Here is a 22,877-nt window from a genome sequence, read left to right as displayed (position 1 = left end):
GCCAGTAAATGATAAGAGAAAGTATGGAAGCCAAAATTGCTATGTGCAGTGAGTCTGAAAGTAAGAGCTACAAGCAAATAAGTTAATGATCTAGAAATGCAATGAAGCAAATGTGCTCAACCAACCCCTTGACCTCCTCAGACACAGTTCCCGTAAGGGGCTTTGTTTCTGGTTGCAGCCCTTCCAGCTCACTGTAAGTTAGGGGAGAGCAGGGGTGGAAGCTTTGGCACAATGTGACTGCAATCCATGAATAATATGTGCCTTGGCAAAACCTGCCCTGTCCTTTTTTTCAATAGATTTCCACTGTTTTCAAGTTTTGCTGACCAATTTTTCTAGTTGGCCCTGTCCTTTCAGGATGTTTCCAACTGAAAGGAATGACTGCATCAGTTTGCACAGTAGCATCTGGGTTTTTTTGTGGACACTAGTGATTATTTGTGCTAATACTGGAGAGAGGAATTCCTCTGGGAAGAAGGACAATTCTCTTTGACTGCCTGTATGATGCCACCCAGGCTGCTCTCTTAATCTGTAGCATAGAAGCATTGTGACCCCTAGAACAACCAGAAAAGCCTAAGTTGAGGTGGTGGGTCTGATGACTAATTTGTTGTGTGACTCGTGATGTGTGATGGTGAGTGATCTGCTCTCTGTCCCTTAGACAACATAAGCTTTGGGGCAATGCATGCATCTTCTGTCTCCTTCCTCATTGCCTGTTTAGCACTGACACACAGCACATAGAATATATACTATAGAAAATGTGTTTGTATAAAGAAATGGGGAAATGCATGGAGATGTTGCCCTCAAAAAAAAAAAAAAGCACAGAAGGAACACAAGGTTTCCTAACTCTGGTAGGGAGGATGCTGTTTGCTTATTACAAAAACTTTTTATAAATGAAGAATATAGTTCTTGCCATCTAAAATCTTCATGATTGATTACTGTTTTTCTATTTGTATTTTTGGTTTGTGCAAGAATTAAACAAAAATAATTCATTAAAACCAGTATTTATGGGAAGGCTGGCAATCATTTTCCACAATCCTGTTAAAAAGAAACTTTTTTTACAGTTGCTAAGCACTCATCTAGGCTCTATTTACCTACATATGTGTAGAGGTGCAGACATCTGCCCTTTAAAATGTGATTGTATTCAAAGAATGAAGTGATACTTAAAAAAAAAAAAGTAGGGGGAGGGAATTTGTGATTATTTTTACATCCTGAAAGTACTCAGAGGAAGGTGTTGGTCTTCTCTAACTCACAGCTGTCTGAAGTTTAGCATTCATTTGGCTGATTTTTGTGTAACATCCTTGCTACCTTAAGACATGAATATTAAAGGAAGCCCAATGTATTAGGCCTGGTTGCTAGAGCCTGTCTGGTGTTCTTGTTCCTACTGAGTTCATGGATTAATTTGGATTTATTCTGATTCTAAATTTAGCTGACATCTTGCCAAGTAGGAGGGGAAGGAATCTCAGAATCTGATAGTGAATGAATGTTGGACTCTCATTAAATAAATCAGTCACATAGCTGATAAATGATAACAAGGGACAACATTCATTGCCACTTAATGATTTTATTTTACATAGTAGCTGTCAATATGGGCTTCTGAGCTACTAGTTAATGCTCTCTGATTTTAAAACATTAAGCAAATATATACAGATGAGAGTTTGCTGCTTCTTCCACTGCAATCTACAGGGAGGCTCCCATTCAATTTTTGGGGTGTTAGATTGGTTCGTGGGCTGCACTGGTTATTTTAGCAGCCTGTTGTTTTGAGGCTGATGTAATTGACTCTCTAGTTCAAGTACTTCACTTAGTTAGTTGGCTTTTTTGCTGTGTATGTCCCTGTTAAGTCTGACAAGGATTGCAGCATTCCTGAATGTGTGCACTTTGGAATCATCATTGTGATGTTTCACTGAGTTGGTGACATTTATATTCTGAGAGGACTCACAGAGTGTGCTCTGACAAAGTGCCATTAAAACTGTGTGAAAGAGCTCAGGCTAATTCAGCCTTCTGCGCTATAAAATAAAGTCTGAAAACAGGATGTTGCAGCTGCCGATCATAGATAGCCCCAGTCCATTTGCAAAGATGTGCCAGGAAATGACATTTCTTTTGACTGCTGATTTAGAGTTTGGAGCTGAGCTAGATACAAAGAGAGAGAGGAGTTGCTCCCAATAGGCTCTTGTAACCTCATGCCAATAAATCTCAGCAAGCTACTCAGCAAGCTAGTGCTGTGATGTATCATTTTAGGACTCAATTCACCTTTATCCCAATACAAAATTAAATGAAAAACTTAGAAATTTTGGGAAAAGATTAACCCAACTGGAAACAGGAGCTGTAAATCACACCTTCCTTCCTTGGCTCTGCTGTAGGGATGGAGCAGTGGGCAGCGAGCTTATGCTACTGGAAAGCAGGTTAAATTTGAAACTGGGCTCTGTGGAGAAGTCCTGGAGTGTCTGGCCAGGATGCCTATTTGGCTCCTGTAAAAGAAACACCTGGGACTGCTCTGGTTAGTGTTAGTCCCTGTGTTTAGGTAGCAATAATTGGCAGAGAAGCACTGTAAGACAAGGGGCTCTAGGGGCGACAGCCGAGAGGGCAGTGCTGTGCAGAGCCTCGGCTGTTGCACTCTCCCCTATCAGCCCTGGGCCGGTGTTCCTAAGCCTGCAATCCCTAACCACATAGTTCTCCCTGAGTACCAGTGCTCCTTCTCTGATAACACATGGATGTTTGGTGCTGAGCACCACGGCGAATTTTGCTGTGCTGGAGCTTTCTCCCAGTATTTATTCTGCTAGATGACGTTGCTGCTGGAAGGAGTCTGGGGTCCAAATCAAGGGAAATAGTCTCAATTAAAGTTTTCTTCCAGGAAAATTGTCTAGTTCTGTGAACGTACAATGTTACGCAAAATATTTCTTGTTTGATAATTGTGGAGCACTAAAAAAGCCTCTTGTCTTCCAGGGGCATATCGATTTTTTTTTTAATAGCTGCCTGGAGTGGCAGAGTGTGTTTCCAGAGAAAATGTCAGCATGATATTTCAAGAGTATTGATATATCTTCATAAATATTGAATTCTGATTACTAATGTAGCCAGTAAATAGCTAAAGGCAAATTCCACTTTCCATTAAAACTTTGATATTTGCCTGGCAAAATGAGAACTCTTGGGATAGAGCTTGGCTTCTTACACCTAGACAAATGCCATTATAAAAGCAATTGATTTTAGAGAAAAGCAGCATGACTACATCGAGAGCCCTTTACGATCCTTAGAGAGCTGTAAAATCCAGCATCCCTCTGCTCCCCTGCACTACAGGAAACTGAAGCACATAGACCATATTGAAGGGGGGTGTTACTGTTTTACTCCCTCAGCAAGTTTGCTTTGGTAGTTGTGCCAAAGAACCTCAGGTTCGGCTGAGGTTTGGGGTCTTGGTGTGCTTTGGATTCCTTTGTCCGCCACTGTGCTGGCAGCGCAAACCGCCAGAAGTCAGTGCTCTGCAATGGATCAGAGTGCCCTACCAGGCATGCTGAGGAAGAACTGCCAAGGGGAAATTTAGGGACTGAGGTTCTTTAGAAAACAGCATTCATGTAGCACTCAGTGGAAGGTTTAGATGTATCAAGACAATGCTCTGACAGATCACCCAACAGCTCTCCAGAGTCTAGGAAGTACAAACTTTAATAATTGGTCATCCTGCCGGAGCTACAAAACCCCTGGTCTTCAGTTAACAAATTAAATATGCAGGCACAAACACATCACATCTCCCACCCTTAGGTGAGTTATTCCAGCACATGTAGGGCTTTGCGTTTTTGTGTCATGGAAAAGGAATGCTTTTTCGTATGCTGTGCAAAAATATCAGGGTGATAATTCAGTTTAGTGGAACAACAGATGACTTTTAAGATCTTCATTAATATATCATCTCAAAAGAAATGTATCTCCAAACTCTCCTACTCTGCATTTTGCAGGGAGATGAATGTAGTCTGGTACAATAGGGGGGCTGATTTCTTGGCATGATTGTATCTTTCCTTGTATGGCTTGTGCTTCAGATTTTTACCACAGCATCGGTAAAAAACCCAGGGAAATAAACCCCTGTAAACTCTTAGGTGACTGACCCGTAAATAAAAATAAAGGACTAGAGAAACATTCCAGATGTTGGAAAGAACATTTCTGAGTTAGCATTTTATTCAGACCCTGTAGGTGCTTAGATAAGCAATAATTGTTAAAAACACTCTAGAAAGGAAGGGACTGAATGTTCTCTTGTCTCTGCACTCAAAACCAAGTGCTTAATTTGTTCTCTTAGCTATTCTGCAAATGCATGTAATGGGTACTGCTCACTATAACAATAGACACAAGTTCTGGTTTTGTGCTGGTACTCACATTCTCGGGAGACATCTGCAAACTCAGTCTGTATCTCCAGGTGCTCACAAGTTGCCTTCGCCAGTTATTTCCAGTGTCAGAACATAGAAACTGCCCGAGTCAAACTCAGAAGCTTGTACACCAAGACCTGCCTGATAATAGTTTCCAGAAAAATCTTACTGTAAATTCTGTGTCTGGTGGTATTTTCTGATCGCTGTACATCGGCTGACAGGCACTGCCCCTCTCCCTGCTGTTGACAATGACTTGTGCTGTGATGCTTCTGCCTTAGGGACTTACTTATTATTAATCTTCTATATATGCTCCATGCCTGCCTATCCTACCTATGTTGTATAAGCATTGCTGCCTATATATAGTAATCTACAGAGCCTGGGGTACTGTCAGGACTCATTAGGAAGAACTAATCTACTCAGCTGGGAAGGATTTATCAGTGCTTTGTCTGGCAACCAGCAGGAGTCTTTCCACTCATTTAACAGGGCTTGGTTCAGACCTCCACCTTTTCTCTGGAATGTGAGTTGTTATTGATCTTTTCAGATACATCCTTGTGTCTGAAAACTTTCGGGGATGAAATTATTTTTTCCAGTCTAGGGCAGCTTTTTGCTACTAGAAACAAATCAATTGCCAGAGTAACTAAACAATGTTGTTCAAGTAAAAGCTCAAATTCTACAAACTATGCAAACAGAAGCTCTACAGTTTGCATGGGAAAAGGCTCTAACATATGACTGCTAGGCTGCTTGTTTGTTTGCTCCCTGGCACAGAGTCTGCTGGGCACTTCTGATCCAGGTCTGAGTGCTATTGCGTAAAGATGTAAGCAGAACAACTCCTCCCCGCTTTTCACGCCTCCCCATTCACAGTGCTGTGCAGTGCCTGGTGCTGCAGGAAGCAAAGAGACTTGGGCTAAGACCTTTCTCAACAGCAGAATAAGTTTGAAACTAACTGAATGAGAGGAAATTAAAACTGTGGAAACCAAGCAAGGTGATAAGATGGAGCTGGAAGTGACCTGGCCCGTTCAGTTGAACGGACCGTGGCAATGGTGACTCCTCTCTGGCTGCTCCTTGCGAGGAGCTGCAGAGTTGTTAGTTCATTCTCTGCTTGGTGGACAGCTCTTCCTCCTCCAGTTTCTCTCCCTGCTCATTTTGGCTTGGGCCTGGAAATTCTTGCTTCTTTTGCCACTCTGCCACTGCAGCCTGAGCTGTGATGTTGGTTGTTACTGTGCTTTCAGCACTCTTGGGGCAATCAGGAGATGTGTGCAGCTTGCTGGGGACTTGGGGATTCAACAGGTGGCTGGCAGAGATTTTCTCTCCAGCACAAGCCCGGCAGACATGCCTGCTGGGCCTGCCTAGTCCTGTCTGGCCTGATTCAAATGACAGGCTCTACGGCGTGGTTGAAATGACCACAAAACAGCACTCCACCAGCAGGAAAAGCCCATCGCATGGGAGCATTTCTCCAGCAGTGTCAGGTCCTGCTATTGTTGGTAGCAATCCTTTCCCACACAAATGTAGGAGAGAAAAACATAAAAGGAGTTTCTTTTTCTCTACTGCTGATTTTTTTTTTTCCCCCTCGGCAAACTGCTTTTGAACTATAGCAAGTAATTTCAGAAAGCTGAATAGATCCTGCTTAGCATCTTGGAAAACACTGAATTGGGGAACTTTTCCAGTAAATTCCTTTCATCACAGAGGATCCTCCGACTTGGCATGAGACAGTCTTTCATCTGCAGAAAGCAGCACTTGACTGATTTCCCATTGACTCCTTAAGTGTATTTCATAACGAGATCAATGACTCCTAGAAGGGATGTGGAAAAATTACCTTGCTTGAAGCTTAACATTGGGGAAGGAAATATGGCTCTCAAGTGAAAAGCAAGAAGCTAACATTATTCCTGCTGGACAAGCGGAGGCTTTGAAAAGCACCTTTGTGTGCTGGCTCTAACAAGCTAACTGAAGCCAGGTCCTGTGGGTGCTGTGCTCCAGGACATTCGGACCTTGTGGAAGTCATGGGTCTTCTGAACAAGTGCTTTCTATTCCCTAAAAACATATGTCTAAATATTCACCTGCCTTATACAATCTTGTGAGCCAGGACAGGTTTTGATAGCCATAGCAGAGCACACTGTTTGCTCATTTCCAGAAGTCACTGGCTTTTATTGCTGGCATCTCAGTAAATGAAGCATCTGGTTCCAGGAAAGTGCCAGCAGAATCTGGCCCTCCATACAGTGAGAAGTAATACATTGAGCAGCTGATATTTTTCCTGCATTTCTAATTTAAATAATATATTTACAGCTAGGGTGCTCTGTCCCAAATTCTGTTTGTATTTTCCTTTAAATGTTAACCCTTGCAGTGCTAGGGTCTCACAGGAGCTGACAGTGTACTTGTGGTCTGACAGGGACCAAATTAAACCAGCCAAACTGTAATTTCTAAAGACAAAAATCAGAATAGGTGATGTGATTTCATACTTTCTTTGTTTCCCTAATCACTTTTGACTGAGTAATCTTGTTAGGAGTGTACCAAGGAAAGGCAACTACAGTTTTCTTCACCTCAAAACTGAATAGGGGTGGCTGCTAAAGAAAGCAGTATCAGGAAGAGGATTTCCCACCCTCTTTCCTAGTTTATATTGCTAGAGTTCACTTCTCCCAGAGGAAGGCCCTGTTTCCATTCCCTCCTCTGCCCGAGATGACAGAACTCTTCCTGCTGTAGGGACTTAAAGCCACGTTCCCTATTTTCCTGTGATATTTTTGTCTTCTGGATCTTTGTGAAAACTGGAGCATTCAGGGGTTCTCAAACTGAGCACCTTAAAGGTGAAGGAACTGAAAAATCACAGTGATTTCTGAAAGTTTAATAGTTCCTCTGTTCTTTCTGGTTTACACTTCAAAAAGGAAATAATGTAATGTTTTGGGTTTTTTTTTAAAATAGTAGCAGGTATTGGAGAAGTAGATATATTTCTTAGCTTTATAGGGAATGGGTATGTATTTCATGTATAGTTTGTTTCATGCTGATAAAAAGGACAGATCTTATAGAATCAGCCTTGTCTGTGATGGGGAATATATTGGCAAATATTTACTTTATATGGGAAGCTGCAAGCTCTACTCTGTTCCGCAGCAGTAGGAAGTCTTGTATAGCTGCTGGCATTCTTGAGAGGGGATTCCAAAACAACTTAGCATCCTGCCCAACAACATAATGGGTACGTGGATGGAGGCTTGTTAGGGCATGCTCCATGCACTGAACAACTGGTGAAATGTCCTTGTTAAGACAGATCTTGGACAGCTTTTCTTTCTTTGCTGCATCTGTAAAGCTCAAAAAAAGAAGATCATTTAGTGACAGCCAGGCAAGGTGACTTTTACCTCTTCCCCCCACACTGATTTGTGCAATATCACTAAAGAATTAGTATTTCTTGTTTCTCCCTACCCAAGAATTTGTAGCAGTTTCTAAAGACCAAGTCCCCAACCAAAATGACCTTGTGATATAGTTGACCCCAAGAATGGTCTAGTTACCCTTAACTGTGGAACAGTGATGGTGAAAGTGGGCCTGTATGGTCTGAGGACAGGTAACCAGGATTGACAGTAGCTCAGAATAAACGTAACTATGCAAGAGGCAAAGGGAAACAGAAGTGCTGTAGTTGTAAATAAGTCTCTTGTAGTAAGGAAATCGCTTTGTGGAAAGTTGTGAAACACAACTGTAAAGAAGAAATTTGAGGGACAAGAAAGTCCAAAGATCAAAAGACAAGCAGCCCCTGTTCATGCAGGCTTAGCAAGTGTCTGTCAGGTCCTGAATGGCTTTATCACCACTGGGGCTAGCAGAAGCAAAGGGAATTGATCCCTATTTGATTACTAAATAAACAAACAATAATGACAGAAAAACACATTGAGCACATTGATTACATCATCAGATAAAAGTTTTTCTGTTTGGGAGTTTGCTGAAAAAGCTTCATGCCAACACGAATAATTAATCTTTAACTAAGATTTGAATAAAGCTTCCCAGAAGCAGTGTTTTGTGCAGATAGTCATATTGTGTTGCAGATGCATTTGAAGAGTAACTTTTCACATTGTAGCCTTTCCAAAAAGTCAGAATGATTAGAAGATATAATGCTACTTTGCAAGGCTTTGTCAGCAAGAAATGCATTCCTTCTTTTGACACAAATGTCTGGAAATTGCCTCACCTTTCTGAAAATAGTCCTCTCCATATTGCTTTTTAATATCAAGGGGAAGCTTATTCCAAATAACCTCCTTCTCTTTCATAATCTGTGCTGGATTGGTTAATGCTGTTTTGAACAGTCCGGGTTGAATGCAACACACTTTAACTCCAAAAGCTTTCATATCTCTCCTGCAAAGACAGCCCAATGATTTAATTGCATTAGACATTATTATTAGTTCTGTGGGATTTTTTTTCTGTACTAACAATTCTATTTCTGTCTTTACATGGCATACCAGCATGGAAATACCGTGAGGTTTGTTCATGGATGTGAACTTTCAGGTTGTGAAGGAGGGATGAACTATCCTACCTGCTTCAGAGAGTGAGAACATGCATGGACAGTGACTGTGCAGTAGCTGGCATAGTGTATTTCACATCCTAGTTCACCTTGCTGTAGCTTATTATCTGACTTGTCTGTAAGACTGACTGGCTGCCTAAATGCAAGTGTGTAGAGCCATTTTACATGTCTTAGGAAATCCATTTCAACCTCTGGCTGAAACTCCAGATTAGTACAGTTCCTTCTGGTCCCATCTCATGTCTGTCAGCCCTGTGTGAGTGTCCCAGTATCCAGAATGGCACTATATACTTAGGCACACAGATCACTCCCTGTCTGTGTTACAAGAAGAAGCCATGGTGGTGCCCAGGATTAGTTTGCTCTGTTCTCTAGATCTCTCTAATGATTGGTATAATTAAGGCACTTTGGAGAACAAAGCTTAGACAAAAGTTACTGTCATACAATAATTCATGATACATATTTTTTTCTGGATATGTGGCTGCTAGAAGTTTCTAGGTGCAGTTTCTAATTAGGAAAATTAGGTTCATATTGCAAAGACATCTCAGTTCCCTTGCATGGAGCTTCTGCAATAAGGCCTCTGTGCACGCTAAGGTAGTTTATATAAGAGTACCAACTACGCTGCAGTAATACTCGAGGACAGCTTGTGTGCCCAACAGGCTTCATACCATAGTCTTCAAAAGTGGCATAATCTGTGTTGAGCAAAAGCACTTTTAAGAAGAATTAGTCCAAAGTGTCTAGTGTTTTTCAATTTTATACCAGCTGCCAAGATTGTAAATCAGCTGCTATTCTGCATGTGCCAGTTTTAAGTTAGTATATGAGTCTTAGCAAAAAAAAGAGTGGTCTTTCCTTATAGTGAGTGTTATACCTTAAGCTGTCATTAAATCCTTCTACTCCAAACTTTGAAGGAAAATAGCCTCCACCACTGAATGCTAGGCGACCTCCAACACTGGATACATTTACTATCCTTCCCTTTGCTTTTTTTATCAAGGGAAGCATACTTATTGTAACATTTATGAGTCCAATTAAATTAACTTCAATTGGGTCTCTAAAGTGCTCAATATCCAACCAGTCTGTAGGAGCTGATGTCCCCATAATCCCAGCATTATTGACAAGTCCCCAGAGACCTGCAGGGGAAAAAAAGAAGAAAGTCAGGAAACAAATTTTCATCTGATGTGTCAGATAAATTGAACTGGGTGAGACTTCACAGAAAATCAGTGAGGGACCAAGAGGGCAATGAAGATTTGGAGGAATTGCTTGAGAATGTCCTGTAGTATTCAGCTTTATTCTCAGTGTCCAGGTTTTATCACCATGCTTTCCATCTCCCTTTGCATAGTCTTGCCCCTGCCACAGCATTTTGGGTGGGGGGTGATGCTGGCAGTAGAGGAAGGTCAGGTATGGCAAAAGAGCAAGTATATTGGGAGACAGGAAACATGTAAGGAATAGACCCGGTCCTTGGTACAGGTTGAGTGTCCTGAGAGACAGATAAGTGTGCCCTGGTTCTGAGCTAGATGAGGTGCCAGGACAATAAAAAACAACTCTTGTTAGTAAAAAAAATTATAAAATCTTTCTCAAAGGTATGGAAACAAGGCTTGAACTGTGACAGAGAAGGCTTTCGCTATTCTTTTGCCCCCCCCCCCGATGTTTTTGTCGTAGCAGAGAACTTAGGCCTCACATTGACTGACGTGCCCCAACTAGAAAGGGGAAGGATTTTTTGAAAATGAACAGCCAGCTCCAAAAAATGAGGTAGAGGCAGGGAAAAACCACTAGGTTGATTTGAAAAACATTTCTGAGCCCTCAGAAGTAGGAGGGGAAAATATAAAAAGTAAAACCAATTCTTTTCTTGCATCAGCTTTCAGAATCGTATGAATGAATACTTTTCCTGGTCTGATCTTACTCATAGTTTTTCTTGGGGGAAAAATCACTGTTGGCATGAAACCAAGCACAGTTTCAAATAAAAGCAATTTGGCAAGTTATAAGCAATTTTATGAAGAGATGAAAGGTCAAATGGAGATTGGAATTTAGCATTAAGTGCAATTGGTACTATGGCACATCATAATAGACCAGATTTAAGACTTAAAGTTAGCGGAATCCAGCCCATAGGATCTTGGGCCTTTGTAAACTCTACTGCAATACTACTCCTACTGTGATCAATTAGCAACAGAAATGGCAGCAGCATTTTGTCTTGCACAATTTGTTGGGTCAGAGATATGGGATTTTTCTATTTTTCAGATGCAAGCAATATTCTAAAATAGTTATATTCAGATTTATTCAATAGAGTTCATATGCATTTTTTGCTTTTGATAGAATGAGTGATTACTTACAAGTCATTTATTACATGTATTCAGTTTTTAAAATAAGAAGTCTTTACGCTCGTTAAGCGGAATTTATTTAATCTGTTCCCTAGCTGTGTAACACAGCATGGGAGGTGCTGAGCACTGGTGCCATAACCCAGATATGCATGTGAGTGCAGACAGTCCCAACGAAGGTTCCAGGAACTGGATTCCTGTTCTGACGATGACGTATCAATAAGCCTGACTTTTTGAGCACATTCCCAAATACTTACCTACCACTAACTAGATGTATAAAACATCCCTCTAGTGAGATCTTCTTCCATGTTTCTCGAAGGTGACAAGACATCTACACACACTTGTCAAATGTCAATTAAAATAAGCTGTGAATGTAGCATGGTATTTTTAGGAAAACTGTTGCTGTTTTGTTTGGGGATTTTTTTTTTAAGACAGATATCCTGGTACTCACCTTCTGACTGAACTTCAGCTTTGACCCATGCAGCCACATTCTTAACACTGTCTGAATCTCTCACATCTAGCAGCACTGTCTGAAGCTGCTTCGAGGTCACAGCTTTTAGCTCTTTGGCTCCTGTTTCAGTCAGACAGCTGGCAAAAACACGGAATCCCTTTTTATCAAAAATCTTTGCTGCCCTATTTCCAAATCCTGTGTCACATCCAGTGATGAATATATATTTTCCGGTGAGATTTGGAACCTTTATCCTGTCTCTTGCCCTCCAATGCCACCACAGAGAGATGATGCCAAGAAAGAATAACATGTAGAAAAGCATTTTTACTGAAGTCTTCTGGACACGTTCTCCTGAAGTGAAAAAGAAAAGCTGCTAGTTTTTAAGGGACAGTTAGTTGTTTTGGGTTTTTTTTCTTCTTTTTTTCTGGAGTTGGCTAACTGCAACTATTCAGAGAAGCACGCATAATTCAGAGCAGCATCCTCCTTGTGCTAAAACAAGAAAAAAAATCCTTCCACAAGTGAGAACTTGAGATATATTGTAATAACGTTACAAATAATAATGCATGTTAGGTTACTGCTGCCAGTTCAGTAAGCTCCCATCAAACATGCCTGGGAGAAACACTGACTAGAAGAGTAGCACAAATGAAATATTTGCGTGGAAACTAACAGAAATGTCTGAACTTAGGTCAGTTCATAGAAAATTAAAGAGTAAGACCAGGGCCTGCTGGCAACAAAAGGTCAAGCATGATCAGCGGAACCCAGAACATTTTTCTTTACTGTGAATACTTAAGCAATGCTAACCGAAAACCATGATTTACTTTATTTTACTAAACCCCTTCATTGTCAGTGCTGGACTCACAAGAAAAAAGGTAGCAAGTACTGCCACTTTACCTCTCAAGAAAGAAATTCCCACCAGCAAGGCTGTGGGAGTGTGCATGTGTGTGTGTGATTCCAGAGCATAGGAAGGAGGGTGCAGGTTGGAGTACTTCACCTGCCAGAGTGAAACTCAGTCAGTGTGACAGCATCAATACTGCAAAATATGTTTGGGAAGAGCCTGCTTATCTGGGATTATACTTCAATTGACTTAATTATGAACTTACAAGTAACTACTGATGGTGGATGAAATTCTGCTTAGAGAAAGCAATTCAGTTATACTTCGTGAGCGCTCATGGTCCGAAAAACAGGAGATGATTTAATGCAATCAACTAACAAAATAATTCTACATAGATGTAAAGGAATACAGATCTTTTTAGAGATTGCTTATAGACAATCCATCTCTGAAAGGCAAGATGCAGTGAAGTTGCATTTACTACGGCCAAATTCTCCTCTGGCAAAGCTTAATTTAAAAGGAAATTGCAAATACCTGACATGTTTTTAAGCATCATAATAGGAATGGGAATACTGCTTTTACTTTCTGCACGTAAAACCGCTTTCTGCTCTGACACAGGAGGTTCAACATGCCTCAGTTTTTATTTAAGCCCCATGGCTGTTCATGGTGCTAAAAGTGTATGCTGGTGAAATGCAGTTTCTTGTGCTGGCTGGAAGTTACCCAGGGTGTTGCAAAAGTTGCAATGCAGAGATGCTAGTTTTTGTTGCTTAACTTCCTCTGCAACATCAGTAGTGAAGAAAGTATGAAGAAGCAATTACATAACTGCCTTCCCTATGTAGTGTTTCAAAGTTCCTTTAAGACAGTTTTTCTCTCGGCATATGTACATACGCATAGCAGACCCAGCACAGCGGCTGGCTTTCCTTCTCCTGCAACCCTTATTAAAATTACTATTCTCTTTATAATATCCCTTGCTGTGCTTGGAATTGCCATATTCCTTTGCAGCCTTCAGCTGAATAACAGTTGTCCGGGCAGTCCCTAGCCATTACACATCAGAGCCAGGGCCAGGCTTGCTCCTGGAGGCTAAGTGGAGACCTGCCCTCTTTGGCGTGGAGGCACTGTTTCCCTGCCACTCCTGCCTTCCCACACCTATGGGCCTCTGGACCTCAGCCATGCCAGAGAGCTAAACCTCGTGCGTGCTGAAGCCTGCGCAGGGTCTGGCCATGGCAGCAAACTGGGGGCCCAGGGAAAGAGAAGGTTTGAGAGGAGCCCCTCTAGAGAAGAGGGAGACAGCAATGTGATACATTATGCCCTACTTTAACTTTAAAGTAGATACAAAGTATAGCTAGTAAATTAACATAAATAAAGCAGAGTTTTGGCCTGATCTGTAATCAGATCGATAAATAAAAATAAAAGCCAATTTAGCTAGGCAGAGGGAAAAGGCTCTCCTAGGCCTGGTTTTGCCATGGCAACAGGCATGTCTACAAACATGGGACTCGGACAATCAGGGTTAACTTCTGGTCCCTGTAATCTTTAATCAATGGGTCGATGGGACTTTGTATTAAATTAATGAAGTGCTGAAATAACACAGTTTTCAGTTAGAGTGCTTTGTACAGGCTGTGTTTTCAGCTCCAGCCTGCCAGGGAGACTGACAGGTCCAGCGCCTGCCCACAGTGGCCTGGCTTTGCGGTGTAAAGTTCTACCTCCAATTTTTTATAGGGGCCACAAACCAAAACAGAAAAAAATCAAAGGGCTCATCAAGAGAAAATGTATTTTTCTCCAGTTTCCAGGAGGGAGAGTGATAAGAGGGACTCAGAAGCCGCAAAGGCATTTGAGTGGCGACATTTGGGAGTGGTTGGAAAGCAGAGGCGCAAGGGACAGGCAGGCTCACGTGGACATGCCACCATCTGACAGGAACAGGCAAGGTAACCAAGGGGCCGGTTGCCCAGAGGGTGGGGCAAGCACTCTCAGAGATGTCTTTTTTGAAATAATTTTTTGTTTTAACACATTGAGTCACTTAATTTTGATGTAAAAGTTATGGTTTGCATTTAAAATTTACAGGTTTGTTTTTGTTTGGTTTTTTAAAAGTGTTGTTGCTTTCTCTGCTATTTTTATCTGCACAAGTGTTTGAAGAGGAGAAAAAGTACTTACTGGCTGCCAGACTTGGGTGGGATCAACAGGATAAGCGAGTACATGTCCTGCTTCTGGTACTTTCCAAGAGCAGATGGTGAAAGGCTCATTATAGAAACAAGGTGAGTAACTAGAGGTAAGTTGACCCACTCCAGATGGTATTTTGCAGTTTCAGTATAGCATGTTTTTGTGACCAGGAAATAAATATACCATGACTTAGTGTCACTGATTCTGATTTAGACCATGGGAGAAGAAATAAGTTTGTTTCTTGCTTTGTGCTAGCCTCCCACCTGGAGGTATCCATTCCTAACAATCACCGACTTGGACTTTTTACGTTCCATAACAAGAGAAAATCACAGAAGCATCCCCATTGTGCCCAGAGGTGCTTTCACTGTAAGGAACATATCTGCTATTTCCCATTTCAGTATGAAGAAATGTAGTTTGACTGAAAAAAAAAAAAGAGGAAATTGACTTCTTATCAATGCACAGCTTTTTGCTTGCAGCAAAAATGATAAAACCCAGCCATCAAAAGAGGAAATTTTGCTCTTAGGTGCAAAAAAGGGGTTTCTGTGTAGAACACTTGCTAAACATCTTTGGAAAGGACAGTAACTTTTTCAAAAGTCATGCTGTGTTGAAGGAAATAATGTACATATGCACCTCATGGGGTTGACATAATTCCACAGTTCATAAATCAGAAATCAGTAAGATCAGTGTAAAATTCACTTTGCATTGTACAAAGTGAATACTAAGTCATGTTTGTATAGCTGCTGTGGTGCCAAGAAAAGAATGAAGACACAGTATGTGGGTACTTGCCAACCTGACCAAACTTGTGCACGTACTGGCCTTTCCTGTAGCTTCCCACTCCTCCAGTCTCTGCCCTGATCAGAGTCCTGCAGAGGAGCTTGTTCTCTTCCATTACAATTTTGTTGGTTTTGTCCTCTAGATACCTTTATAACTGTAATAATTTTTTTAGATTAATTTCATAAACAGTATTTAACAAGTGATACTCCAAGAACAGATGTGGAAGTCATCTGCTTAATAATTCAAGCTGCAAACTCCATCTACTTTATTTCAAATGTCCCTTACCTTAAATTGGGGTACCAAAAGAGAACTGTAACTTGCTTTTATTTAGAGTTCACTTTACTTTTACCTTCATACTGTTTAGGTGAAAAATTTTTGATAGCATGTGGAGCAAAATAACAAAGAATATTTTCAAAAACCAGAAGAAATAAAGACATGAACAAAGTATTTTCCTTTGTTTTTCAAAGGATCAGAGGACAGGAAGAAAAAGCATTATGCAGGAGCAGACGTGTACTACAAAATTGAGATCTGCCTTACACTTCTGGCACTCTGAGGTGCTATCACTGTAAGTGGCACAATTAAGATGGGCATTACGCTCAAGTGAAAAATCCAGGGTCTGGCTTCTTGGCCCTGAAACCACTGTATGCTAGCTGCAGAAATAAATTTGGCTATGAATGGTTAAAAAATAAATTAATGAAGCATAAGAGCTGTCTGCTTAACGCCTTCTGTCAGGCAAAAGAGTCCAGACTGCTGTAATTGCATTTAGACTTTAGCACAAAACACAGAAACAAGCTGCTCATCTGGAGTCTTAGCCTGCAGTGGCAGACTGCGTCTATTCACTTGGTGGAAAACCGTGGCCACTTACTCCTCCATAGCTGTGAGCACTCTGCAAATTTTCTGGTTATCTTTAGGAAGCTTTGGAAGCATTTTATTTGATTGCCGCTACTAGCTGTTGTCAATACTGGAATAAAGATCAATAGGTTACAGACTACAGTGTAGAGCTCGGGAGTTCTGTGCCAAAAGAGCGCATGGGCTTTCATTTCTTACTGAGAAATTATCTGCCTGGGAATAACTAAGATTCACTTTTATTCACTTGCTTTTATGAACTGTTGGAAAAAATCTAGAGAAGAAAGGATAACTTCATTTGGAGTGGTAATATGCTGGAATAAACAGCTACTCAAATTGAGGGAAGAAGCAGTTATTTTACTGCATTTGGCTCAATGAATTGTGATCTTTTTCTTTCCATGCAAAGAGGTATTAAAATTACGTGAGCTGTAAGCAAAATATTTCCCTTCAACTCAGACCACGACTGAGGGGAATTATCCTGACAGTATAGCTCATCTTTCATGAACTAAATACTATCTATAACCTACCAAAATTCAGAGATTTTGCATGTGTCCCCTATGAGAATTCAGGGATGGGAGCATCTGTCCTCAGTCTCTTTGATTTACTGAAGTCCTGCTCTCTATTGTTTTAGTTCAGTGGCTAATTGTTCATTCATTGAAGGGATGACTCTAGCAACAGAAACTGAGTTTTCCCTTCCCTTTCCTTTCAGAAGGAAACAAAGTACAAGAGGGCTTGAGGAGATGGAGTGGATTTGGCTAGTTTTTCTACTAGCAGCTGTAAAAGGGGAAGGTGACTCTGTGGGAGTGGGACCAAAACTGAGTGCTTTATGTTCTCCACTTCACTCTACATGGACAGATAATTTTTCAACATAGATTCATTTTTATGGCCCATGTCATAAAGTCAGGTCAGAATTTATTAATCTTCAGGATTTTTTTGTAAGGATCAGTTGAGAGAACGATAGGTTTAGAAGGGAGCGGAGCCCTTCAAAAAGGTTGGGGTAGTCTGTGGTCTCAGCTCCAGTTTATCGTTGCCTTAATCTACTTCACTAGCAGTGTGAAGCAGGCTCTGCACACACTTTCTGAATGCTTAGATGAGCAAAGTCTTTAAGCTGAAAGACTGAAGTAATTTGTGTAAAGCTAAAATTATATTCTATGTCTGGCAAGCCAAGCCTTGTCTGGAGATGCTGGACTTCCTTGCATGCTAAGTGTGAGCTCTGCTTTGAAAAGCAAAGGCATTGCATGATGTCTGGACTCCTCGTGTATAATTGCTTTCCAAGTGCCCTGACTTTATGTTGTGAGATTACATTAGTCAAATTTAAACCCTCCATTAGATGTCAATGAACTGTAACCATTGTGACCGGATGGTTATTGACCCAGGTGCAAATAGCCAATGCCCAATTTAAAGATTCAGTTCTGACAAATAGGTTAGAATAATGAAAACATGATGGGAAATGGTTGGGTGCTTCACTGACTAATTGAACAGGGTCCTTGCAATTTGTTCTATGATACATGATTTTTAACAGCCAGAGGTGAGTAACAAATCTATCATGTTTAATGTTTCAGAGTTAACTGATGAAACTTCCTGAACTGAAAGGTACCTGTATTTTTCCTTCAGAACAATTTAAGGTAAATGCTAAATTCCCCTTGCACAGATAGTGGTTTGTGTCTCTTTCTTTCTTTTTTTTTCTTTCTTTCTTTTTCTTTCTTTCTTTTTCTTTCTTTCTTTTTCTTTCTTTCTTTTTCTTTCTTTTTCTTTCTTTTTCTTTCTTTTTCTTTCTTTTTCTTTCTTTTTCTTTCTTTTTCTTTCTTTTTCTTTCTTTTTCTTTCTTTTTCTTTCTTTTTTTTTTTTTTTCTTTCTTTTTCTTTCTTTTTCTTTCTTTTTCTTTCTTTTTCTTTCTTTTTCTTTCTTTTTCTTTCTTTTTTTTATGGGACTGTTTGAAGAACAAGACATTCCAGTTCTATTTTGAAGCAAAATGTCTTTCTGCATGTATGCTGTCATTAAAATCTGAGGAACCTGGTTTTAAAGAAAAGTTACAGATAGTGCTTTCAGGGCCAATTTTCGTTGTTTCTTTCCCCCTCTTTATGTTAAATAAAGATCTGATCTGAATAAAGATGTGATTTGAAGAAGATTTCAGAGGGCTTTGGATCAGGTCCTAATGTTACTTCATGCTGTAGAATATGTTCCTTTGTTAGCATTTTCCTAGTACTACTTGTTTAAATCTGGATTTTGAGTTCCTTAATGATTTTTGTTTATCAAAAATCCAGCAGCCATACCTTAATTGGCTAGAGTAAAATGCTGTTTCACTTTAGTGCGGTTTCTGAGGTATTCTCTGCTCCTAGTTTGTATTTTGCACATACAGGGGTAGATGGGATGATCTAATGCCATCTATTATCTCTGATTTCTATTATCTAAATCATTTTTAATGCAGACATCAGCAGCAGTATTTATCAAGATGTTTAAGTGATCCCCAGTTAAACATTCAGACCATGAGGAAGGTTATTTTAATATTCTAATACAGCATGCTAATCTGCTATACTAATCTGTTTGTCAGCTAATAAATTATGCCTGCTGGACAGTATAGGATGTGGATAGTATTTGAGCTTTAGAAAATATAAGAAAAATGTGTTTCCTTTCAAAAATGTGGGACAATTACAATTTTATTGGAAAAGTGACATAATTCCAGAAAGTTTAGCTAGCTCTAGCAAGTGTTTGTAACTAGAATCCTTATTGAAGTCTATCAGTCATTGGGGGTTTTTTTGACTTTTTCTATTATTTAAAACTGCATCGGCATTCAGGATTAAAAAAAATCAGTTGCAAAATACATTTCATAGTGTTAAAATACAGTGTCAGAGCAAGCACTGAAATGAGACTTCCCAGCATGATGTTCTATACCGGCATTTAAAGGACAGATTGATTTTTACAGTGTTCCATTACAAAATTTTGTATAGATGTTACGATTGCAAAGTCAAATAATAAATAGCTGAAAGAGGGCAGGCAGAGAGTGACTTTGCTTTGCTTTACTTTTGCTGCCTTCATCAATTTACAGTGTGATATTATCCATTACCCTCGTGAAGCAGAAATGCTGTGCGGTTTTGGTTTTTTAACCGCTTCATAGCTTTTCACTGGGAGCCACATTCAGTAGTATGGTTCAAATGGTTTATATCACAACTTCTGTGAAGTTGTAAGTATTTTAAAGCTGCTGGATCATGTGTGTAAATACCACACTTAAAGTTTAGATTTATTTTGATAGCAAAACAGGTAGGAACATTGCTTATGTCCTCCAGTGGAACACATTTTTGTAATCCAGGTGGCATTTCCAATTATACTAATTTCAGTGTAAAATCAGCAGTTTGTCTCTTTGCTCAGCTTTCTTTATACAGTTCCATTACTTGTGTGCTAAACAATGCAAAGCAGTCAGTACTAGGTCTAGAAGCAAATGATGGCTTCAAGTTTAAGGACAAATGCTAGTGAAATTACTATTGTGGTGAACTATCTTTTGCCAAAGAAAACATGAGTGTATGGTATCTTCTGGGTATTATTAATTCAGCCAATAATGCTTTAACCATTTGAACCAAAAATCTGAAAAGTTTTAACAAAGATACAAATATTGTGATTTGATTATTTTTCTCACACTGATGGCTTTCTTAGAAATTTATTCATTCATGGGTTTTTGTGTCCTTCCTGAAAACATATACTTAGGTTAAAAAAGCTGGCCAGCCCTAGGCCAATAGCATCTTTAAGTTGTATCTTCCTTAGAGTCATGTCATGTCACTGTGAAGGGCTCCCCAGTCTGTGCTACCACTGTCAAACTTTGTAAATGGAGCAAAAAGTCTGTGTTTTCAGATGTCCAGCTCCAACCGCACAACTGAACTGGCTTATAAAAAAATTGTCTCGAGTGTGATCACCCACAAAACTGCCAAAAATGAGCTGGTTGAGAAACCTCCCCCCCCCCCAAGAAACTTCTGGAACTTTAGGATGATTTGAACAAACAGTTTTTTGAGATCTTCTGTTTGAGACTATTTCAATCAATCAGACACAGCAAAAGGCAGGAGGGAGGGAGCAAAATAACTCTGTTTTCACTGAAGAAATGAAAATTTTTTTCCCACTTGGGGAAACTTGTCACTCTCATCTTCAGTGAAAACATAATCTCCAGGGACTTAAAGCTGCCAGGAATATATGTTTACTCTTTTTGGGAAGCTACATTTATTTCACTATAAACTGACTAATGTCATCTGGAAATTAAGCCTTTGTTAAATCTTCCATATGCTCAATGCAAATCCAGCTGAAGTGAAATTTAATGATTTGTAGATAGGTCCCATGTGAAACAGTGATATGTATATGCTGCTTTCCTTTCCTTCTGATCAGAAGCAGGTCTGAGATGCTTTCTCTGTTATATAAAAGAGCAGAAAGAGAAGCTGGAAATGTGCGCATGGTAGAGACTTTGACTGAGGAAGTACCATAGCTTGTTCAGCCCATTTGCCATCCATCTCAGAGAATGGGAAAATTACGATTAAGATTGTAAATTTTTTCAGTGTGTGTGGATGAATTAAAAGCTCCTGTGATTTTGTGTTGCAAATGACTCTTCTAGTCCTGGCCAGAAATTTTGGTATTGCAGTGGTGATTTGGCTTTACACATTTACTTAAGGAGAGAATTTGGGTAACAATTTAGGGGGTCACAGAATGTGAGGGGGTCAGAATTTACCGACCAGCGGATGTGCTCATCAGAAAATTTTAGGCAAGAAAAACTACATCCATAGAGTAGCAATCAATAAACCAATGTCCAGATGAATGGATGTACTGAATGAAGTTCTGCAGAAGTCTGTCTGGCTTCTGGTATAATCCAGTAACATCAATAATGATGTGGATTACGCAATAGAGAATACCCTCATTAAATTTGATCATGACATAAAGGGAAGACAGACTGCAGATATGCTGAAGAGCAGGACTAGAAGTCAAAATCTCCTTAAACAGGTAAAATGGGCTGAAGAATGTAAGGCACTATTAAATATGGACAATAGTGGGCAGGATTAATCAACTGTAAAAACAGAGTTTGGAAAGCAACTGTCTCAGTAGCAAATTGTTTGCAAAAAATGAGTGGCTTTCGTGGATTACAAACTGAATGTGAATCAACAATGTGATACTTCTGTTAAAAAAAACACAAATGTCATACTGGGTTGCATAAACAGGAATGTAATCTGTGAAACATGAAATAATCCTCCTTTTTCTCAGTGTTGGTAAGACTGAGGCTGTAGTGCTGTTATGCACTCATCACCTCAAGAAAGATGTACTAGAATCCGGAGGAGACCAGTGGAAATTAGCAGAAGTTTAGGAAATACACCCTACCAAGGAAAGTTGAATGAGTTGCTTTCTTCATCTGAAGAGGGAGATTTTCTAGTATTATTCAAATAAATACAGCCTACTTACAAAGTGGAAAGGAATTATTATGTTCCATATCCTTGGTGGATTGCACAAGAAGTAAGGGGGTTTAAATTATGACAGGTAAGATTCAGATTATACATTAGGAAAAAATATTTTAGCAATAAGGATAGCGAAGCACTAATTGCCTGGGGAGTTCTTCAGGCATCTTTGATAAACATCAGTTAAAATGACACAAGAATAATTGAACTTTGCCTTGGATGCTTAGAATTAATTAAGAGACTTTGGGCTTTCCAGCCTGATTTACTGATGATTCAGTGATGTGCCAAGAGATGTACACATAAAATTCAGCAGAAGAGGATAAAAAAGAGAAGGGTTTGGTTAGGAGTTAGCAGTTCTTGAAAGCCAGTTTGGAGGGAGAAGTAACAAAAATGAAAGGCTGGGACTTTATGGGAAGTGAAATTATTAAAAGTCACGTATGTATCCTGAACCACTGGACTGGCTCCTTTAAAGGTGCTCCCTTTGGATCTAGGAAGGGGTGTATTTCCTTCATCCTCTGGTAACTTCAGAGTCGAGCTTCTCCTCAGCCCTTTCCACTGGCAAAGACCTGCCCAGCTGTAGCTAATCACACAGCTGTACCCAATATGAAGGATTTTGGTAGTTTTAATATTATTAGCAGAAAAGAAGTGGTTCCTGTAGAGGGCTAAATAGGTAAAAACTCAGCTGTCTGGAAAGTCAGGTGGTGTAACACAAATAATCTGTGGAAATGTGACCTTTACACAGAAGACTTCTTGTGTTATTTGGGTAAAAGACGTTAAAGGTTTGATATCTGAATGTGTTGTAATATGCTTAAAATGAGAGGTTGTGAGAGGTTTATACAGAAGTATAGAAATGTTGATGTTTAAAGACTTGCATAAGGTATTATAACTATGCTTTGGGATATGTTACATTAAACAAAGGTGTGGGTGATATGACTCTGGTTATGAAAGGGCATGTTTTGGGAGGGCCTCTGCAGCACCTTTTTCTGGGTGCCATCTTGGATGCCAGGCCTGCCTGGCCAAAAATAGTGCTACTGGCAGATTTTTCCTGACAAAAGTGCTTTTTTAACAAAAAAGTGTTAGCTTTGTCTCCTTATTTCTTCTCATGTACAACATCTGCTCTGACATGGCGGTGTGGTTAGTTAGGAATAAACCCGTCCAGAGGAGCAGGTCTGCCGGGTAACTCGTCCCAGCCGAGAGCTGTGTGCAGCTGGTGGTGGTGATGCTGCAGATGTTGGTGTGGCCCTGGGGTGCACCCTGGCCACCCCTTTTGTCCCCCGATTGTCCCCCTGTCA

General features: G+C 40.1%; 2 protein-coding genes across 7 annotated transcripts in view; one reads left to right on the top strand and one right to left on the bottom strand.

Annotated features, from left to right (window-relative positions):
- ABCB11 (ATP binding cassette subfamily B member 11) overlaps positions 1 to 22,877 on the top strand; it is a 72,851-nt gene that overhangs the window by 3,405 nt on the left and 46,569 nt on the right. For 2 of the 5 annotated variants that reach the window (XM_054830833.1, XM_054830828.1), the window contains exons 4-6: positions 14,516 to 14,643; positions 15,790 to 15,887; positions 17,731 to 17,793. The gene's annotated coding sequence lies outside the window, so the exon portion shown is untranslated. Of the gene's footprint in view, positions 1 to 14,515; positions 14,644 to 15,789; positions 15,888 to 17,554; positions 17,697 to 17,730; positions 17,794 to 22,877 lie in introns of those variants that run through there. The other 3 variants (XM_054830831.1, XM_054830830.1, XM_054830829.1) reach the window with 3 other exon arrangements.
- Positions 1 to 22,877, bottom strand: part of DHRS9 (dehydrogenase/reductase 9) — a 41,773-nt gene that overhangs the window by 4,203 nt on the left and 14,693 nt on the right. The window contains exons 3-6 of one of the 2 annotated variants that reach the window (XM_054830844.1): positions 11,569 to 11,916; positions 9,677 to 9,935; positions 8,485 to 8,648; positions 7,390 to 7,612 (exon numbers count right to left, since the gene is read on the bottom strand). In XM_054830844.1, coding sequence (XP_054686819.1) covers positions 7,390 to 7,612; positions 8,485 to 8,648; positions 9,677 to 9,935; positions 11,569 to 11,887 — 965 coding nt within the window. In that variant the 5' untranslated portion in view covers positions 11,888 to 11,916. Of the gene's footprint in view, positions 1 to 3,375; positions 7,613 to 8,484; positions 8,649 to 9,676; positions 9,936 to 11,568; positions 11,917 to 22,877 lie in introns of those variants that run through there. The other variant, XM_054830845.1, reaches the window with a different exon arrangement.

The sequence above is a fragment of the Grus americana genome, chromosome 6, assembly GCF_028858705.1.
Source record: "Grus americana isolate bGruAme1 chromosome 6, bGruAme1.mat, whole genome shotgun sequence".
Taxonomy (NCBI): Eukaryota; Metazoa; Chordata; class Aves; order Gruiformes; family Gruidae; genus Grus; species Grus americana.
The sequence above is the reverse complement of the archived record's forward strand: the minus strand, read 5'-3'. Positions and strand labels throughout refer to the sequence as shown.